The sequence below is a fragment of the Notothenia rossii genome, assembly GCF_949606895.1.
Source record: "Notothenia rossii genome assembly, chromosome: 3".
Lineage (NCBI taxonomy): Eukaryota > Metazoa > Chordata > Actinopteri > Perciformes > Nototheniidae > Notothenia > Notothenia rossii.
Window position 1 is genome coordinate 9972877 of NC_136901.1, and position 22238 is coordinate 9995114.

The window sequence follows — 22238 nt, forward strand, 5'->3', positions numbered from 1 at the left end:
GCTCTCGATGGGCGGCTGTTGTTTAAAGTGACTCACCAAACGGAGCCTTTAGAAGTAAGATGTAATGATAACCACCATGAGACAATGTCTTTTCACTTATTTAACTCAGCCCAACATCCACTCATTTTGGGTTTTCCCTGGTTGAAACTTCATAACCCTCACATAGATTGGCAATCTGGGAGGGTGGAGGGGTGGGGAAAGAATTGCATTGATCTCTGTTTTAAGCAGGTAGCAGAGATTGACAGGGGATGTAACACTGGGAGTGTTAGGCAGGATACAGTCCCAAAAATATATCTTCCGGATGTACTTTCAGTTCCTTCCTGCTACCACGACCTTAGTGAAGTTTTTAGTAAGTCCAAAGCTCTGGCTCTTCCTCCTCACCGCTCCTATGACTGTGCTATTGACTTAATTGCCGGGTCTCCCATTCCTAAGGGTCGACTTTATGCAATTTCAGGACCTGAGAAAGAGGCCATGAAGGACTATATTGATGCCTCCCTCAAGACAGGGCTTATTCGTCATTCCTCATCCCCAGCAGGGGCAGGTTTTTTTTTCGTGGGCAAAAAGGATGGGTCTCTTAGGCCCTGTATCGACTACTCACCTCTCAATGACATTACGGTTAAAAACCGGTACCCCCTCCCTCTCATCTCGTCCGCTTTCGAGCAGCTTCAGGAAGCCAAGGTTTTCACCAAATTAGACCTGCGGAACGCCTATCATTTGGTCAGGATCAGGGAGGGCGATGAATGGAAGACGGGTTTTAACACCCCTTCAGGACATTATGAATACCTGGTCATGCCGTTTGGATTGTCAAACGCTCCTGCAGTCTTCCAGGCTATGATCAATGACGTGTTGAGGGAGTTTCTGAACCGTTTCGTTTTTGTTTATCTGGACGACATTCTGATCTACTCCCCTGACCTTCACACCCACAAACAACATGTCCGCCTGGTTCTACAGAAACTGCTCCAAAATAAGTTGTTTGTCAAAGCTGAAAAGTGTGATTTTCATGTGGAAACAGTCACTTTTTTGGGCTTCATCATTTCCCCAGGTCAGGTTATGATGGACCCAGAGAAGGTTAGCGCAGTAGCCTGTTGGCCTACCCCTGACTCTCGCAAAAAAGTGCAGCAGTTTTTAGGCTTTGCAAATTTTTACAGACGTTTTGTGCGGAGCTTCAGCGCTATTGCAGCCCCTCTTCATGTCCTCACGTCCCCTCAGGTGCCTTTTGTGTGGTCTCCTCAGGCTGAGGAGGCTTTTTCTCGGCTGAAAAAGATGTTCACCACTGCCCCCATACTTACCATGCCGGATCCCACTCGCCAGTTCGTGGTGGAAGTGGATGCCTCCAACGAGGGGGTGGGAGCGGTCCTCTCCCAGCAACAACAGAAGGACAACAAACTTCACCCCTGCGCCTTCCTGTCCAGGAAGCTCTCCCCGGCAGAGAGAAATTATGACGTGGGAAACCGTGAGTTGCTGGCCGTGAAGTTAGCGTTGGAAGAGTGGAGGCATTGGTTGGAGGGAGCCGAGCATCCTTTTGTGGTCTGGACCGATCACAAAAACCTGGAGTACATCAGAAAGGCCAAAAGACTGAACTCCCGCCAGGCTAGGTGGACCTTGTTTTTCAACCGTTTTGACTTTGTTCTTTCCTACAGGCCGGGGTCTCAGAATGTCAAGCCTGACGCTCTGTCCCGTCTGTTTGACCCTGTGCCTGCAGCCAAGGAGCCGGAACCCATCATCCCATTGAACCGGGTGGTAGGAGCGCTGACTTGGCCAGTAGAGAAGGAGGTAATACGTGCCAATGCTGGAGCTCCTGCACCAAGGGGTTGCCCGCCTAACCGGATTTTTGTTCAGGAGGCCGAGCGACCACAGGTGATCCACTGGGCTCACACTTCGCTGCTCACCTGTCACCCCGGAGTCAAGAGAACTATGTTCATCGTTAAACAACGTTTCTGGTGGACATCCATGGAGAAGGAGGTGAAGGAGTATGTGGAGGCGTGCCCTATCTGCGCTCGAAACAAGACCTCTTCCAGGTCGCGAATAGGGTTATTACAACCACTCCCTATTCCCAACAGGCCCTGGTCAGAGATCTCCATGGACTTCGTCACTGGCCTGCCCCTCTCTAGAGGTAAAACCACAGTTCTCACGGTAGTGGACAGATTTTCCAAAATGACACATTTCATTGCTCTGCCAAAGATGCCCTCAGCTAAGGAAACGGCGGAGGTCATGATGCAGAATGTGTTTCGGCTTCATGGTTTCCCTAAGGATATTGTCTCCGACCGGGGCCCCCAGTTTGTGTCACGCTTCTGGAAGGAGTTCTGCAGCCTCATCGGTGCCACGGTCAGTCTCTCGTCTGGATATCATCCGGAGTCTAACGGCCAGACAGAGCGCCTAAATCAAGAACTGGAGACCTGCCTGCGCTGCCTGGTGTCCCAGAATCCATCCTCCTGGAGCGAGCACCTCACCTGGGTTGAGTATGCACACAACATCCTCCCTACTTCTGCCACGGGCCTGTCCCCGTTTCACTGTGTTTATGGCTACCAACCGCCACTGTTCCCAGCCACGGAGAGGGAGGTCACGGTCCCGTCTGCCCACGCTCTGGTCAGGCGTTGTCGGCGCGTGTGGGCTGCGGCTAGGAAGATACTCTGCAGAAATTCACAACTGGTTAAAAGAGCAGCAGACCGAAAACGCCGACCAGCCCCTGTATACCAGCCAGGCCAAAAAGTCTGGCTCTCTACACGAGACCTTCCCCTCCACGTACTCTCCCGAAAACTGGCTCCCCGGTTTGTGGGTCCTTTTCCCATCACCAAGGTCATAAACCCAGTCTCAGTGAGACTACGGCTTCCCAGGGCCATGAAGGTACATCCCACCTTCCATGTAGGGAAATTAAAACCATTGAAGGAGAGCGCTATGGTTCCCACCGTCAAACCCCCCCCGCCCCCCCGGATGATCGATGGAGGTCCGGTTTACACGGTCAAGTCACTATTGGCTAGTCGGAAAAGGGGTAGAGGGCGACAGTTACTGGTTGACTGGAAGGGTTATGGTCCTGAGGAGCGGCAATGGATTCCTTCCCGCTTCATCGTGGACAAAAGCCTCATTGAGGATTTTGACCGCCTCAACTCAGAGGAGCCTGGGCCGTCAGGAGCCGTCCCTAGAAGGGGGGGTACTGTCATGTCCAAGAAACTTATTGTAAAAGTTTATTCTTTATGTTAGAGTTGTCATGTCCTTTTGTCTTGTGCTTTATGTCTATACCCTTAATTATTTCTTCCTCTCATTTCAGGCCTCCACGCTCCCCGCCCCTTTTCTGTCTCCTGCGTCCTTGATTATTTTCCCCGCCCTGATTGTTTCCAACTGTGTCCCCTTTACCTGTGTATATATTGTGTTAGCTCCCTCCTGTTAATTGTCAGTTCGTTGTCTCTCGAAGACCACGTATCGGCTTACCTCACGGACCTTTTCACGGACCTATGCTATAGATCGCATTATAGTTTTCCTCGAAAGAGTGGTTTTGTTTTCCTTGTTTTTATTACTGTGCAAATTCCAGTAAAGTCTTTATTTTGAAACGCTATCTGAGTCTGAGTTTTGAGTCGTGCAATTGAGTTCATGCCTCAGTGTTCTCCCCTTGACACTGAGGAGGCTTGAAGGCACTACTTTCTGTATTTTGTCAGTCAAGGATACTTGTGTTAATGTTTTCTTTGATGTGCTGATTTTAGCTCATTATAATGACATCTAATTAAGTGCAATCTGCTTTTTATTCTTTGTTTTTATTTTAAGAAGAATACAATTAATGCTATATTGTAGAGCTGCACAATTTTGAAAAAATAACTAATTGTAATTATTTTTGAATGTGATGATTCGGGATATTTGAGAGATCACTTTTTAATCATGGTTTTTTATCATTCAAAATGTATTTTTAAAGAGGATCTGTACGGTGGCTGGTAGGTGCAAACACATGACAAACAAATGTTGTGCTCGTACATTCTGGGTATTGCACTACTCCACATTGCGATGTTGATGACCTTTTGATTAATGGTGCAGCCTTACTTCAACTCCATCCCAGCACACACTATACTGGAATATCAATGTTGTTCTCCTACAAATTCACTCAAACACACACACACACACACACAGACACAAACACACACACAACACACACACACACACACACACACACACACACACACACACACACACACACACACACACACACACACACTCAGATCGATCGGCCCGGTGTCTAATCACACAGATAGATCTCCGTCCGACAGCCGTCATAAACAGTGAGTCTGCTACTGGATCACTTCCTGTCAGCGCTGACACACTCAACGTGAAGTGACACACACACACACACACACACACACACACACACACACACACACGCACACACACACGCACACACACACACACACACACACACACACACACACACACACACACACACACACTCCTGTTGGCCACTGTTGTAATATGATATTCCTTCTCTTTGCTGAAGGGAGGAGAGTGTAAACATTGTGGCTCTTTTAATTTTTCTCATCGCAATTAATAATTCATTCATGCCCCGTGGGATTTATTGTGAACTAAATGAATAATTCAATCGGTTCTGCTGTTGGTGAATTTAGATTAAACATGCTGGCGGCTTAGGAAGTCCATGTGATCGGATCATTAATGTGTTCTGAGTTCACACACTTCATCCTCATATCGATCATACAAACCCAGCCTGACGTTTTAATAGATTCATTCCATGCAAAATGCAGAAAAGCTCAAACATGATTTAATAAACGTGTTTTTAAGACCACCATTAATAAAAGACATGCAACGCTGTCAGCGTCTTCTCAAAGTTCAGTTTAGTGCTGCATTTTTCAAACGGTTTAATGGTGTGTTTGAGCACAGGCAGCAGTAGAGTCATGTCTGCAGACAGCCGGCTATCTAACACGAGATACAGGAACCACTTCTTGAGCTTCATTATGATTGACAGTCAGACGTCTGATCTCTACAGAGGCATAAAGCACTCAGTTACGGAAAAAGTTTGCCCTTTTATTCTGATTCAACCACCTTATTAATTATTTCCTTAGAATTCCAAACACACATTTCTGCTCTGTTTTTCTGAATACTGAGATAAGTATCTCCCAATTAAGAGAGACATTTTCATGAAAATTAGCTCTGCTCTCTCCTTGTCTACTTTGATGCCTGAAGATCCCAGGAAAAGCACTTATTTGCTTTAGGGATGACATAAGATGACGTGTTTTTATTAGCAGTGCATTATGATGAGTCCGTGGGATCCAGTGTTTTCAGCAATGGCCTCTCTCGATTATGCATTCTGAGGTTTCACTTTCCTGTAGTGTGTTTTATGGGTTGTGAAGGTGTATCTAACACATTTGACCTGATAGGCTAAGGGGCGGGACATTTCCAAGCGGATGACCAATCACAACAGAGATGGCCAGCTAACCAATCAGAGCAGACTGGGCTCTGGTTTCCATGAAATCCAGCTCTCGAGTAAATGAGACTCTGGGGAACTTAAGATATGTTTTTTTCATTCCATTATAACTTTTGTAATAATGAACATGTTTATCCAGAACAACAGTACTGTTTTCCCCCTGTGATCTTTTTTCTCCAAATCCTCAGATCATTTCGAAAAAGAAGACTCTTTCTTTTCACTATGAATCCATTTCGTAGATCTCAAACAATAATAATATAATATGTGATGAAATTCATATTTATTCAGATCTATTTAAAGTTCGGATAGGGTAAGAATATTGTTTTTCTCCTCATTCATCCAACATGTAAAATGTAAGATTCAGCCCCATCACACTAACTTGTAAACAGTCTCATTGAAGTCCTCGACTTTTCCACCTTTCCACGGAAAATCTCCTTAATCCTAATTAGAGAAATACTTTAAAGAGGTGTTAAGTCATCTAATCGGTGTTTTATTTACAAGGTCTGCAACCTGGAGTCTCAGCACTTGGCAACATAATGGTTGAGTCACTGGTATTGATTCACTACCTACTAATCTGCAGACATATTGTGGTTATTTTGAGACCGTGTTCTTATGATTTCCCTATTACTCTGCTCCTCATCTCTCCTTCAGCTCCAATGTGTTTTCTTCTTCCTCTTTGTATCGATGTCTGCTCTATCAAAGCCTGTCCTGGAGGTGAAATGTTGGAAAAGCTCTCATTATAGCACATTGAGAGATGCAGACAGTGGGCTGGGGGGGGGGCAGCAGTCAGCAGTCAGCCAGTATCCACACCAGTTAACCTTGTCAAGTCCTCTGCGGAGGCATTTAAATATTCATCAGCCCCGAAGAATGCTCCTGCTGCTGCTGGAGGAGATATTTTCCCTTCCTTAAAGATGCTGTTAGCTTTCTATCCACTGATGCTCTCTGTGAGGCAGTCACCACGGTAACAGACACAGTGTTATACCATACACCTCTTACATATTGTACAACAGACGAACACATAAGTTAACATACATAGCCCTCCCACCTACCTTTGTGTCGGCTCTGAAACACACATTTATTGACACACACAACATAAGATATTTTTCAGAACTGCAACATTTAAAGAACGTTTCCGGGCATTTCTCAGGGCATTTTTCCGCTAATATTTAAAAGAAATGTTAACAATATATTATTAAGAACTTGTAACCTTGGTCATTTTTTTTTTTTTTTTTCGATGATATAACCCCATTTCCAGTGTGTTTAGTGTAATGGAGTGGTGCAGAAATGAGTCCTTAAACCCAAAAACGAGTTTGTTTGGTCCCGTTTGTATTTAGAAGCTTAAAATAAGGTCTATGGTTAAAACAATCTGAAGAGATGTTCACGTTTTATTGGTGAACCCCACTAGTCTACTAAACGTCATCATGCCAAACATTAGCTGCATTTAGCTGAGCAGTGGTGGCGCGTGGCCATGTGACCGTGCTGTTGTTCCTATAGCCTAATGTTAGCCTTTTTACTTCTGCGATTGCATTCACCCTTACTTAATAAGTGGAGATGATCCTTTTCCTAAATATCATAGAATCATAAATGTGTACTCGAAATACCGAAATCAAACAGAAACATCCCGTTGTTTTTTGTTGAGAACCCCCTTGAGATGCTAACTTCCAGGTCGGCCTACAAAAATGCGCCATCCCTGCACCACTCTATAAATGGGATGTTATAGTGGCAGCTTGGGAGATCTGCACTGTGACATATTGTGATGAGGGGCAGAGCTATGTGTATTTTTGGAGACAAATCACAGCATTAGACTCCTCCGTATTAGCGTCACTTCCCTGGGGCCTCCTATAAGCCTGACACACATTGCATACTTTACCAAATCCTCCCCTGGGCTGCCCCGACAAAAAACAAAAGCACAGTCTAAGGTTAATGCTACTCTGAATACTCCTCCAGCCAGTATGTGTGTGCCAGAGGTTGAAAGTTGAGAGAATCGCTGTGTGTATGCTGATGTTATTTTAAGTGCAAACTGTGTCTGACAGGCTGACAGAACATTGAAAAGCACAGTGTGTATGTGTGCCAGGTTGAAAAGCTCCAAAGGTATTCACTGTGCTCTTTTTCCCTCACAGCATATATACAGAAACATTGACTTGCAGAGATGCCTTCTCCCACGTCTCACCTCTGTGGAGCTAAGCGTGTGCGACAGGTAGAATCATTTATTAACCGAGGGGCACAGCAAGCACCGCGGCCCCCTGACCGGACCCCCTGCTGCTGCAGATAGCCGACTCACCTCAGAAGGCCCCAGGCTATCACGCCATCCACACACACACACAGCAGAGCGGCTTAAGTGCCCTCTGTGATTTCTGCAGGATAGTGAAGTGTGTGTGTGTGTGTGTGTGTGTGTGTGTGTGTGTGTGTGTGTGTGTGTGTGTGTGTGTGTGTGTGTGTGTGTGTGTGTGTGTGTGTGTGTGCGTGTGCGTGTGTGTGCAGGCATTCATATTCATCTCCCCTGACATCCACTGGCTGCCATTTGTCTGGATTATTTATTTGTAGTCCTCATGTAGGAGATATGAAAAGCTCATATTCATGTTAAGTTAGAATTGTAATGCAAACACCAGATGGATTTACACTTTAGTCTTTGAAATTGGTTTTGTGAATAGTACATTATCGTTGATTTTAGAAAGTATCCGGGACATGGGTTGGATTAGAAGAGAGGATTTTTATTTAACATGGGAAAAATCTAATCATCCACCTTTTAGCTTTGACTTGTGACTGCCAAAAGACATTTAGACTCTGCTGGAAAGTACCGGTATTTCAAGACTATAACGTGATTATTTGAGAAATGTGAGGAGTCGAAGACACAACCATACAATTACATTAATGATGCCCTGTTTTGCTTTTTGGGGTTTACCCTTTCCTAAGGCTTAAAAAACAAATCCTTTTACCTGAGAAGCTGGATAATGTTTGACCTCAGCTGATAATAGTCCATCCATGACTAACCAATTAATCAGCTGTTTGTTGTAGTTCAACCAATAGGGATGTTCTCTTTATAGAAGTGACCTTGCTGAGCATCACGCCCCTTTCAGTAGACTCTCAGTTAAACTTTAATGATTATAATATATTTGAAGTGTGTGACCTTGATAACCCCGAATCAGCAGAAGCAAGTGTGCTAATAAGGTGTGAAGGGAAGTTGAGCTGTTACTTGAATGTGTCAAATACAGTAGTGGTTCATTAGCACCTCATTTCAGTGTGTAGCTGCAGGTTGCATTAATGAGGAAACCAAAAGCTGATCCCAGATCTGCAGAATATATATATTTAAGTTATTGTAATGTTGCACATCCAAAGCTATAGAGAGAATGCACTGTATACCTTTTGTGTTTTTCCATGTGTATGCACAGTGGTAGGAGTGGATGTCAAAAATATAAAAATATGTTTAGTTATTCCTACCTTTGCTGGACAGAGTGTAGAAGACAAATCAGCTGTGGAGACACTGCATTCTAGCAATGTGTGTAGATGTGTGAGACAATGTGTGTGTGGGTGCGTGTGTGTGTGGTATTCTCAGTGCCCCTCAGTAGGGAGAGTGTTATTTAGCGGAAAGAGTGCTGAAGCTGCATGTCCTGTGCCTGTGCTCCCATCAGCAGTAGTGTGTGTGTGTGTGTGTGTGTGTGTGTGTGTGTGTGTGTGTGTGTGTGTGTGTGTGTGTGTGTGTGTGTGTGTGTGTGTGTGTGTGTGTGTGTGTGTGTGTGTGTGTGTGTGTGTGTGTGTGTGTGTGTGTGTGTGTGCTGGACAGGCTAGGAGATAGGGTAATTACCACAGGACCCTTCCTCTGGCATCAAGTCAACTCTCTGGTTCAACATGGGTTCACATGGGTCTAAAAAAATGTACACGAGTACTTTTTTATAAAAAAAAACATGGAGATAGTTGAGGATTCCTGCAAGCAAGCATGTGTTAGATAAAGAACCTGCGAGTGTGTCTGCCTGCATTGTCCCTGCATCGTGTGCCCCCCCCCTGCCCCGCTCCACCCTCCATCAGCTTTGCCTGGAGTCGCCGGTGTTATCTGGACAGGAGCAGATATAACGGGATTTGTTCAGCCTGTTCCACGCTGTTCCGTCTGCCGGCTCTGAGATGTACCTGATAACCCCCCCCCCCCCCTCACACACAGTGCCACTGGGCAGCAGCACCGCACATATGTTCAGACTAAAGCTCATCGTCTGCCTCCATCAGCTCCCTCCAGGTGTTTTCCTACGTCTGGAAATGCATGCGTCTGTTCTGACGTCCAGAAGTTAATTAGTGGAATTTGATTGGAGCTCAACTGCTGAGGTTTCTAACTGTGCAGGCAGGTCCCTACAGAACACAGCAGGAGCATGTGGCCTTTTCATTACCAGCCACACACCTGTCACTGAAACAAGGTAGTGAGGGTGAGGTGTGTTCAGTGCACATACACTCTTTCACTACCAGGAACTCAAAGATGGTTATTTCAAGGTGCAGTCGACTAAGCAACTATGCAATGTGTATTTCTAATATAATACTAGCGGCTTTCAGTGATTCCCTTTCCTTTCATTAAATCAGTCCATATAAAAACTCAGCTGCATTCCACTTAGGGAAGAGTAGATGTTGTTTTCTAGCTGTTTCAAAATATCCTTAAAACAACACTACACTCCAATTCCGTCTGATTTTTGTTAAATTAAGCCTCAATTCACATTCATTATCCTCAAAGTAGAGAGGGTGGGCTGCTTAAAAGTGGTCTAATTTAATCATCTAAGTGCCAAAATTACACGTTCGTGTTCAAAATGGGACATTACTCATCTCATCACTTTCTGTTTCTGATTAGCGGTTGCCTCATTTTTTTTTTAATGAAACACTTCATATGAATATTGTAATTTGTATGCAATTCGCTTAGTGTCTGCTACTCTAAGGTCTTTTCATCCCAATAGAAACCGCTGCCATATGGACAGAGGAGCATGATGGGAGAACTGTAATGTTAGTCTCCATTTGAATAATTCGAGCCGCCCTCCTATCTTTCTATCAGTCTGTTATTCACTGTCACTCACTTTTTATTACCTTTTTTAATGTGTTTTGTGTGTGGCTTTGATTTGGTGCTTTTGATGGAAGTCTTTGTCCTAAGGATATTATACTCACACGGTATTATGGAAGTGTGAGTCATTGCTTTGTGACAGACAGAACAAAAGGAAAATAAAATGACAGAGAAACACCTTGAGAGCCGGATCAATAGCGGAGAATTTACAAGCTCATCAGAGACCCGCTGCTTCCCCTTTAAGTGCTGAAGGGGCCTGTAGACACTTCCACCGGTTTAAGGTCAATGTGCGAGTGAAAGGGAGAGAACAAGAAGAAAGGATGAGGTGGGAAAGTGTTTAAATGAAAACAGTGGACTCATTTGAGAGGTTGGCGCTACATGATGTGTCTAACTTCCGCTGCAGGCTCTATCGATCGCCTTCTTTGTTTGTTTCTCAGACTCTCACAAAGGTTCCTCTGCATGTCTTCACGCTCCCAGAGACACCTCATTACAGATGCTCTGATATGATTGACTGTATAATCCTAAAGGAGAGATTGTGAGATTGACAACTCATTTATCAGGAGGATGGATTTAGATAAAGAAGATCATGTAGAGTGATTAGCCTTATTTAAACAAATGAGACTTCAGCCTGAGTCTCAGAATGGAAATGTATGACGCTGCTTATCGAGCTTTCAACTTCATTAACACTGTTTTATGTTGGTTCTGGTTGATTTGTCTTGCTAAAGTCCAAAGGGGCTGATGGATATGCTTCAATGCACGTGGAAAACAACCTGCAGCCCCAAGAGAAGTTTCAATCATATTGGTCTCACTTTTCACTTTTCTCTCAAACCATCTTGTGGCTGGGTTCATAACGTATGGAAGCAGAGGGGATGTCTGATTGAGGCCTTGTCAGTTGAATAGTCACTGAAACACCCACACATGGGCAATACAACAGATCAACTGTCATATTTGATCGTTAGACCTTTGTGATGTTGGACATAAAGTGTTGGTGGTCTCCCAGACTGCTTTGCAAACAGCCAAATGTGTTCTGGGGACTACTTTGAAGTGCACTGAACCTGCATTGTTTATATAATAAGGCTAGAATAAGAACATATCATACAAAATGTCCGAGTTTTCTTACTCTATGTTTGAGTTGTATGAATGTGAGGCAGGCCACAGCTGAGAGTGTGTGCTCAGCAAAATTGTACCCCAGATAATGTAAAAGTTTAAAAAAGGTAATGCGTTTGCCACAGGCCAGTGCTCCCTAGACTACAGCTGATACATTTCATCAATACTATAACACTCTGACTTCTCTCTCTCTGAAGGTTAGTACCTGCTTATTCTCCCAAATCAGCAGCAACACCTTTCCTTTTCTTTTTCTAAGTCAAGCGTCGGTCCCCACCAGCTGTTACCACATCATGTTTCATTCTGGGTGCTGAGTATGCATCAGTGGCATTACCATAATTCTCTTCTGGGAGCATCACTTGCCTCCATGCAGCTCCGAGCTGGAATATTGTATAACGTGCAATGTCACCCAGCCGGACAGCAAAATGTATTACCTGCATGAATCAAGTTGTCATTTCCAATTTATGAGGCAGCTTAGCAATCGGAGCACAGGTCCGGCCGTCGAGAAGCCTCTCAGCAACTCCCAGCAGACTCTCATCCAGGTCAATGACTCTGAGAAACACACCCGATGCATCTGCGTTTTGCTTGAGGAAACTGAGGAGTTATGGAACGCAGCTGCATAAGACCTCTTCCTGCCTACGCATCATTCTCTCACCTGTGTGGAGCAGCAGCTGGGTGGGAGTCATAACTCACCACACAGGAAGCAGCGTCCGACTGACTTCAAACTTTCAGTAAAGCCTTTTGAGGCATCCGTGCTGAGTTAAAACCAACGTTGTCTGGAGGCTCTTCCTGGCCGCAGACTGATATGAGTTTGGGCTGAAGTCAGCACTGAAGTGGGAATGGGGCGTCATGCTTCTGTACTCCAGCCAAATCTGTTGGCCGCTATTGATATCCCATTTCCTCTTGTCGATCCTAAGCTGCTTTGCATTCAAAGGCTTTGCACTAAGCCCACAGTGTCCATCCTGTCATATACTGTGCTGCTCCACAACAATCATCCACTCTTTTTATTATCCAGGAGACAAAAGCAGAGCGAAGCCACACTGGGAGCCTCCCATCCCTGACATTTTAATTGTCTCCCTCATATATTAGGTGGGATGCGAACCAATTTGCCCATTGCCGTTAAATTCCTCACGCGGTAATTCCTCTTTAGAAGCCGAAATAATGGGTTTTAGAGTTGGCAGGAGATTGGAGGGAAAGAGGATCAAACATCGCAAAGAAGACCGTTTTTATTTTTTTATTTTTTGTGGCTGATAATTAAAAACCGCCTGTTGAGCTTATCACATATTGAGCAGCAGGAGCTAGAGTGCTGAGTTATGGGCTATCTGCTAAAAAAAGGTTCTCTCAAGCGTGTTTGATATGTTTACATTTCTAGCTTGCGTACTTTAAATCGATAGCAAAAAAGCTGCAGAAATCCCAATTGGCAGTTCAAATTCTGTATATTATTCACATCCTCATGTATCACTGCTTTCATACTGTATCTCTCATTGGCCTGGGAGTGTGTGTTGTGTTAGCGTTTGAGGGGAAAGTGTTTGAGTCTCTGCCTCGGGGGAAGCTACTGTTTGTTCAGTAATCAGAAAGCATACGCAAGCACTCTAAGACAATGTCACATGCCCTGGAGTCAGAGTGTGTTTGATGAATATAATATATTCCCGCCCTCAGACATAGAAAGCAATTATTCCCATTATCTGTTTCTTTTTCGCAGTTTTTTCCCTGAATGATACTCACAGGTAACGCCTCGCTTTCAATTACCACATCATAACGCTCTACACGAAACGTCCCGACAGCTTTTCTTAAACCAGCAGCGGGTAGTGGTGGCTGCATCCTGTTCCCCTCAGCCAATCATTAAGTGTGTAATATTAAAACAGGCGCGGGGGGAATGTAACACGTCAACGGTGAGAATATGATTTATTTACCTTCAGGTGTGTCTGCCCTCCATGCTCATGTTCCTCCGATGCAGCAGAGACAGCAGACATCGCAGTCTATTAAACCACCCTGCTCACACACACACACACACACACACACACACACACACACACACACACACACACACACACACACACACACACACAAACACAGTCATCCACCCCCCCCCCCCCCCCCCGCGAGCAAGGTCACTCCAGGCTGCACTGATGACTGCAATCAATTATGTGGTGCAGCGTTAAATGACACTGAAACTCCCACATCTCTGTAGCCTTTTCAGCGAACGCTCCATCTTTTGGAGGTCGTTTGATTGTGCACGTGATTGTAAGAGTCTGTCAAACAAGCAGAAATACAATATATAATCAAATCTGTTATTGATTTGTAAAGTGTGATAACAAGGTGCTGATTTTGGTTTTCCACAACACCAATTGTACAGAGTAAATAATAATTAATCAAGTCAAAAGAGTTCTAATGTATAACGTTGTGTTTTTATGAATAGATACAAACGTGTGTACCGCTCAAACTACTTCCAACTTTGACATTGATTGCTCCTGACCTTTAGACTTGCTACCAATCAGATGACAGCTAGCAGGGGAGGTAACCATACAAAAAGGAAACTAGCTAGAAGCTGTTATCATAGCATGGCTCTGAGCCCAACATCAATGTGAGGAAAGACAACGTTTTTTTTGTATTTCAACACCACCAACACACTGTAGAGAAGTTATCTATCAATATTCAGAAGGGATCATTTTGTTGGTTGGAGCTACATGCAGTGAAATCCAAAAGTTCAGTATCTTTTAACTTTGACTACTTGCTAAAGTTAATTTAGATTTTAATATGTCTGTTGCAATTCTCCCAAATGTATGAAAGTGTGACGGTTAGCTGCCGAGTACCTTCATAACCGATTCATCATTTTGTCAATAACACGTCAGAAGTAATGAAAATACCCAGCACAATTTCCCATCACAAAGCCCAAGGTGATGTCTTACAATTGCTTTTTTTGTCTGATCAACAGTCCAATCCCCAAAGATATGCAGTTTGCAGTGCCATATGACAAAAAAAGCAGAATGTCCTCACATTTAAAGGTTGGCAATTTTGGTTTGAAAACTGTTACATATTAAATAGATGTTATGTCCATCAGTATTAAACAGGGCCCCTGAATGATCCAAGTTGTTCTTCCCCTAGTCAGCTCATTTTAAATCCATTAAGCACTGAGCAACTCTCCCTGGCTCCGCCTCCTATGCGTTACCAAGTTCTCTTTACTCATCCGTGGGCTCATTTCCTGTTGGCTTGCTCTCAGGCTTCAGTGACCTTTCAGGAAGTGTATAACTGTTTGACCAGAAGTATTATAAGAGCAGCCCTCCTCCACACAAAGCAGTGTTCACAAAGAGTCTGGGATCCGTGTGGGGGGGGGGTGTAATGGAGCAGCACAGTATGAGGGCTGCTAAATTGACTTCCCAGGAGGGGGGGGGGTTACATTCAAAACACTTTAGCAGTTGGAGCCAGCGTACAGCAGACTGCATTCCTCCCCTTACATGTCCTACCACTGTGCTGTCATGACAACCAGTTCAGATTATTAGCATTAAACCCTGTGAATGGGTGTTAATCATAATTGTTATAATTGTGCTTTTCTGTTTTTTTTCACACGCCAATGCCTTACTTTACTGCAATATGGTATTTAGGAGTTAGCATTTAATCAGCGTGTCTTACTGCTTTTTTATCAGCAGGGTAGTTATTATTATGACCTCCAGTAGGAGTAATTAAATCATTTTCTGTATGACACTAAGAGAAGATACTACAAGTGTTAAACTAATGGGTCACAATAAAACTCCACCAGTTGAATTAAGACATATTTTTGTAATAAATGGTGTGTCTAAATATGAAAGTAAGGGATTATCTGATTAAATATGTACCTTAAAGCTATGTATGTGTTTTAAACTATTATTTTATATTAATGTAGAAACACTCATATGGTGCGTTGTTGCCTCTGGTACAGTTTAGTTTAATCATGTTAACGCAGACAACATACGGTTCCAAGTCATTTTTGACTGAATAAGCACGATGTGTGGTCTGCTTCAGCTTCTAAATTAACATTACTCGAGGCTCATTTAAAAAATATGATCCCATGCTCAGCTATTCTTGAGAGATACACTCTGCTGATGACACGACAGCGTGACAGGAAACTTTTCAATTTGCTCGGAGAGGAAGTTAGGGTCTACAGGTTTCGTGAGGTGCATGGCCAAACCAGGATGTAGGTTATCCTAGGCTACAGAAAAGGTGAGCGTGCAGTAGTTCTGCAGGATTATAAGACCAATTGAACCTCCTCGGGACACAGCGGAGGTGAAGCAAGCCGATCTGCAAACAGGATGAGGGTAAGCGAGGTAAAGGAATGAATATGATGATTTTGCCGTAGAGAGGAGAAGTGGAGATTGAGTGATGGTGAGAGAAACTGTCAATAAGTTAAAGGCAAGCTGTGATGAGGGAGAGAGGAAATGACACGGAGGAAAGTGAAGGCAACACGGGGATTAAAAATGAAAAACTTGAAGTAAGACGAAATAAGAAGGATAGAGAGTGAGATAAAAACAAATGAGGGAGGTGGAGGCAGTGAGACACATAAAAATGGATCTAGCACGCGCTGAAGTGGAGAAGGAGGGAGTGATGGAGAGGGAGGAGGAGGTGTGGAAAAGCAGCCATGATGAGATGGATTCTACTGGACCATGAGATTGATGACTCTGCTTCAGAAGGAGAGAGAGAGGGAAGAGATAGGGGAGACGGCTGGGAAGGAATAAGAGAAAAGCCCCTGATGAAAAGAACCAACGGCAAGACACCACCAAATCTGGAGTCTGATCAAAAAGAAAGAGCCGGTTTTATCTCAGCCCTTCCATCTTTAAGCATTTCCGTATCTCTAATAGGATCTTCTCTGTTCATCATCAGTTATGCATTGCAAGAAAAAGAAATCCCCAGAATAAAAACACATGAAAAGAGATTATGTCTGAAGCAAATACAAGTCTTGAAAAGAAGGATTTGGATTTAGTTTGGCTCTCAGACGTCATGCGAACTGATCGTCCATAACAAGCATTTTAAATCCATATTTAGAGTTTAAAATCATCCGCTCATGGCCTGTCAGTGTTTCCAATTAGAGCGCTGATTCCAGAAGTTTCTCCACACACAGCAGGGCCTGTCCAGCTCACAACAGAGGAGCTCATAACAACGGGAAATATGCAAAGTCCACATGCCAGGTTGAGTCTGACATTGAGGTATTGGAGAACACCGGAGGGAAGAGAGAAAGTGGATGTTAATCTTCCCCCATGAGAACGCTTCACTTCCACCTTCTCTGCCTTCATCCTCCCTCTCTGTCTCCGCCCTCTGATTTGCCGCCTGTTTCTGGTCCAGGGGGGACGCCAGGGAGATAAACAGCGTTTGCTAGCAGCACGTGGTGGAAGCTGAGGCTGAGCAGGCCTTATGAATGAGAGAGTTTGCCGGGATATTCACTTTCTTCACAGCTCGTATCATAGGCCCTGATGGAACGATAGGGTAACTGGCCGTGGCACAGAGCCGCCAGTGGACTGATGTTATTGGTTGTAATGAATAGCGAATAGAAAATATTGTTAGATATGTCACAAGCCTTGCTATAAATGCCTTTTCATAACAACAACACATGTTAGACGTTACACCGTTATGCTTATCGAGCTGCTTCAGCTTTATAATGTTGTTATGATGTATGTCACTGACTGTTTTGTCTTCTTATCTTTTTTTAGGCGCTGTCACGGAGAGCGTTTGTGCGAGCTGCGATGGGACACAGTGAGGCTGTGGACGTGATAAGAGATCTCTGCACTGCTGCTTTTCAATCACAGCCCCGACACTAGACAGAAGAAAAATCCATTATCCACGATTAATGTCAGCCGTGTTGCGGAGGCAGCCTCAAGCTGCACCGCCAGATCTGAGACAACTCATGGAGGCGTGGCCTCAACGTTTCCATCGCTGCTGCCACTGACTCCAGCCCAGTGAACAGCGATGCCTTCTAAAGTCTCCTGCTTATACTTGCTGACGGTGGTTTGCTGGGCCAGCGCTCTGTGGTACCTGAGTGTGTCCCGCCCCTCCACCTCCTACGTGGGCCAGGTGGCTATCCCTATAAACCCAAAGGCGGGCAAAAACGGCACTTTCACAAACATCCGCACGCGCTCGCTCAACCCGCACGACTTCGACTACCTCATTAACGAGGAGAAGAAGTGCGAGGCGGAGCCGCCCTACCTGGTCATCCTGATCAGCACCACCCACAAGGAGTTTGACGCCCGGCAGGCTATCAGGGAGACATGGGGGGACGAGAGCTCGCTCGCCGACATGCGCGTGGTCACGCTCTTCTTGTTGGGACGCAGCACTGATGGTGTCCTCAACCAGATGGTGGAGCAGGAGAGTCAGATCTTTCATGACATCGTGGTGGAGGATTTTATCGACTCCTACCATAATCTGACGCTAAAGACGCTGATGGGCATGCGCTGGGTGGCCACCTTTTGTTCCAAGGCTCAATATGTCCTCAAGACGGACAGCGACATCTTTGTCAACATGGAGAACCTGGTCTTCAACCTCCTGAAGCCCACCACCAAGCCCAGGAGGAGGTACTTCACCGGCTACGTCATCAACGGCGGGCCCATCAGAGACATGCGCAGCAAGTGGTACATGGGCAGGGATCTGTACCCGGACAGCAAGTACCCCCCCTTCTGCTCCGGCACCGGATACGTGTTCTCCGCTGACGTGGCGGAGCTCATTTACCAAACCTCTTTACACACCAGGCTGCTGCACCTGGAGGACGTATACGTGGGCGTGTGCCTCCGAAAGCTGGGCATCCACCCCTTCCAGAACAGCGGCTTCAACCACTGGAAGATGGCCTACAGCCTGTGCCGCTACCGCCGGGTGGTCACCGTCCACCAGATCTCCCCCGAGGAGATGCACCGCATATGGAACGACATGACCAGCAAGAAGCACCTGAAGTGTTAGCAGGGAGAGCCAGGGAGGACACGGATGTTCCTTTATCACCTGCTCCTCCATCATCGACAGTGACAAATACTTCAACTGACTGCAGGAGTATTGATGGGGCGTCCGGGGCTTTGTCCGGGGGCTGATTGCTTTACGAGGAGTTTCTATTGCTCAAAGCCACTCTTCTAACAAAAGAGGCACAAAGCCTGACACATGTTTATCAAGAAGAGTGCAACATGTCCAGGTGGTTAGTTGTCGTTGCCAGCAGCACTATGATGTTTATGGGAAACAGGAAGCGTATGGGCTGAACTACTCATACAAACTTTCCCCAATTACATAAATGCCAACTTTGATTGCAGACATTCGCCTGTTGTGTTGAGCACAGGCTCTACTTATGAATGTTCTAATGTATTTTCAGTTGTTGTGCTTTCTGAATGTTGGATGTCGACATCGTGAGGACCGTGGTGAGTTTAAAGTGGTATTAAAGACTCTGAGAAAGCAGCTCCTATGTAATATTCCTTTCAGAATCAGACATATTTTCTTACAGAACATCCACACAACCTTGTGAAAAGGTTTCCGGACAGTGTGAAGAAACTCTGCTGCTTGCATTCCCCAGGTGAATGTTACTCTGTTGGTGTGTAATGTGCAGTTATTCGTCACAAACAGTGCTGAGCAAGGCTGCAGACTATTCTATTTTCTATGACTTGAATATAAAGATGTACTGTTAGAGCGGCGAGGACAGATAAGTGCTTTTCTTCTTTTCAATTACTTGAGATCAAATAAAGTGCTTTTATAAGACTGGATGTTGTATTTATTACAGAAACAGCATACAAGTGGATTCTGCTGCATGCATATAAGGAAAGTAAATTACGCTCAGAGGTGCTTGGCTGTTGGAGAACACGTGGCGTCTCATCAGTCCTGCTGTTCCTGAATGCAGCTGCTCGGCGTGAAGAGCGCTGAGGAAACATGGAGGCCGTGCTCTCCTGCCTGGAGGCGTGTGTAAGTGGGGTGCAGATTGTAAAATGTAAATCAGATGTAGCATCTGTGTAATTGACAGCTGACTGGCTGTTTTCTACCTTAATGTCTTAATGGGAGATATGACCTCAGGTGAGTGGATTTCTATACTCAGATATAGCGCTCAAACTTTTGTTTTCAAATACTATTTCAAAAAGAAATGCTGTGGTGCCACAAAATGCAAATTAAAGTGCGCATATTTTCAGTAGAGAGTGACTCTAGAAGGCTGTTTTAACATTCATCTGCTGAAAGGAAGGTGCAAAGAGTGTGTTTGAAAGGTAATTCACATTTATTTAGCAACAAGTTTAATATTGTTAGACGCATCAGGGCTGTACAATGAATCCAAATTGTATCGAAATCCGCAATATGTACTAGTGCAGAGATATCTGGGAAGAAAAACTCATATAAAAATGCCCGTAATTCTCATAATTACATAAATATCAAATGTAACTTAACGTCATTAACTCTCATTCTTCTCTGAAATCATTCATCATCAAGAGCAGGTGTGTGTGTGTGTGTGTGTGTGTGTGTGTGTGTGTGTGTGTGTGTGTGTGTGTGTGTGTGTGTGTGTGTGTGTGTGTGTGTGTGTGTGTGTGTGTGTGTGTGTGTGTGTGTGTGTGTGTGTGTGTGTGTGTGTGTGTGTGTGTGTGTGTGTCATTTGTTGAACTCTTTGTTCCAGGCATCACGATGATCTGAGGGAGCAGCAACACTCCTTCGGGATTTGTCGCTGCAGAAATGAGAAATGTCTTCTGTTCTTTCCCTTCCAAAGATAAACAGAAGAATGTGGGAAGCACTTGTGGCTCGCCCCTCAAACACTTATTCTCAAAATCTTGTGGGAGCTTGTAGGCAGAAAACACATCATTGCTGTTATGATTTCCCTCATAATAAAACTATTCCCGGGCGACATTTTTACGTCAAATACGTCTTTTGAACTGTTATGAGAACAGTTTGGGAAACTAGTGTATAATTGAACCCGATGTATTCCAGTTTATCAGCATTTGTTCTTTAGGTGTAATGTGCAGGGTGGAGAAGAACTGGGAGCAGCCCCAGTATGTTATCAGTTAATGACTTGACTTCAAAAATAGACTTCCCAGTAGCACGCATGTGAAGTAATTGTTATTCACAGCTTCTCATCCTCACTGCTGCTGTGTTTTGCATTCCTTCTGATCGCCCCCCATGGCACATGCGGTTTGATACAATATGCTGAGTAATAGAACGTCTGCTCTGTAATTGGCCAAACAAGCCAGTGGTGGAGCGTTTAAAAAGGCTAAAGCTTGGGGAAAATGAAAAGCGAGTGATTATTCCGGGGCTTGGGGTAAATGAACCCCGTAACGAGCGAGGCGGAGCGCGAGACAATTGGGAACACTCACATTTCTAAACAAAGCTTTGGAAGGCGGGCCTGTGGAGCCTGGAGTAGAAACCATTACTGCACAGATAGACCTCGCTGTGGCATTACTGTACATAGTTAGATGATGCTACGGCTGGAGGGTGTTCCTTAATGCTGCATAATCTGCCGCTGATACATATTCATATTCCTATGCATGTTCTTCTGCCCTAAATATGTTCTCCTCTGCCTTTGATCCAGCTCGACCTCCTCGTGACCCGGGCTTTGAGGCACAGGGGACGCAGACCATAGCTGTGGAATAAATTGGCTCTATGCAATCTGCCATCTGTGCAGGCGCACATTACCAAGGTGAGAGGAAGGGGCTCAAAGAGAGCAGGTTGAACATCCTCCTCTTCCTCCTGGAGATGATGCAGCATAACTCAAATTATAATAACCACTGAAGGGTCGAGGGGTTTGGCTTTAACTGGGCCCGAAGTGTTTTTCGATCTACTATATGTTCATTTCTTACTTGATAACTGATTGTCTATTTACAAACCCCCTCACATGTTCAACTTTTTGATTATTTAGACAAAAAGGTATATTATTCTAAAGATTTGTCTTTAAAATTAGAAACAAGTTAATTTAAATCGGTTTTTTTTCAATGGATGTAACTGTCCACAATTAAATTATGCAAACATAATTGAAAAATACAAATATAAAATATATTAAAAAATTCAAGACAAACAGTAGCCTAAGCCAAGCTCCCAAAGAAACATTGAAAACCACATTCATTGATTATCTTTTATTTTAAATTCACAGATCTTTTCACAATCAGGTAAACTGTTTAGTTTTCATATAGTATCAGTCAGCAGTCACAGATTTTTTCCCATAAAGCATTGCATGTACTTGTCGACTCGCGCCTCAAAGGTCAAACTTGACGCCGCTCAGCGATCAGAAGCGCGGAAGCTATTAATCTCCGTCCCGCCGTTGCGTTTCAAACATTTGATAAATGCACCAGTCAATTCTGGAAGCCGGCTGCCTCGGAAACTGAACATTCAAATTTGTTGTGAAATGACATCTCTGCAACACAAATCAATAGCGGTGGAGCAGAATAGTGTGCCGCGCGTCCCGCTGCGTCCACCTCTGCATGGCTGCATTAATGACGTACTTGTCACTCTGTGTTTTATTGGCAATCACACTCCGCATGGCTCACATTTCATTTGCAGCGTGTCCGTCAGCACAAAGTAAACCCCGCTGCGAAACAACTCTGCGCCAGATAAAAAACGTAATATGGATATCTGCCACGGGAAACTGTCCTTGTGGATGACAGCGTTTCAGCAGCATGAATTATTTTCTGTCATCCATAACAGATAGATGGGTTTTAAATACGAAGCATACATCAGGATAGGAGGCAGGGGCACCACTAGCAAAGACAGAGATGAGTGTGACAGCCAGGCAGG

The 22238-nt window shown here is 44.5% G+C and overlaps 1 protein-coding gene across 1 annotated transcript in view; it reads left to right on the forward strand.

Annotated features, from left to right (window-relative positions):
- LOC307031845 (beta-1,3-galactosyltransferase 1-like) overlaps positions 1-19238 on the forward strand; it is an 89953-nt gene extending 70715 nt beyond the window's left edge. The window contains exon 3 of the mRNA XM_079669317.1: positions 17225-19238. Coding sequence (XP_079525443.1) covers positions 17481-18461 — 981 coding nt within the window. The 5' untranslated portion in view covers positions 17225-17480 and the 3' untranslated portion in view covers positions 18462-19238. The remainder of the gene's footprint in view (positions 1-17224) is intronic.
- The last annotated feature ends 3000 nt before the right edge of the window (positions 19239-22238 follow it).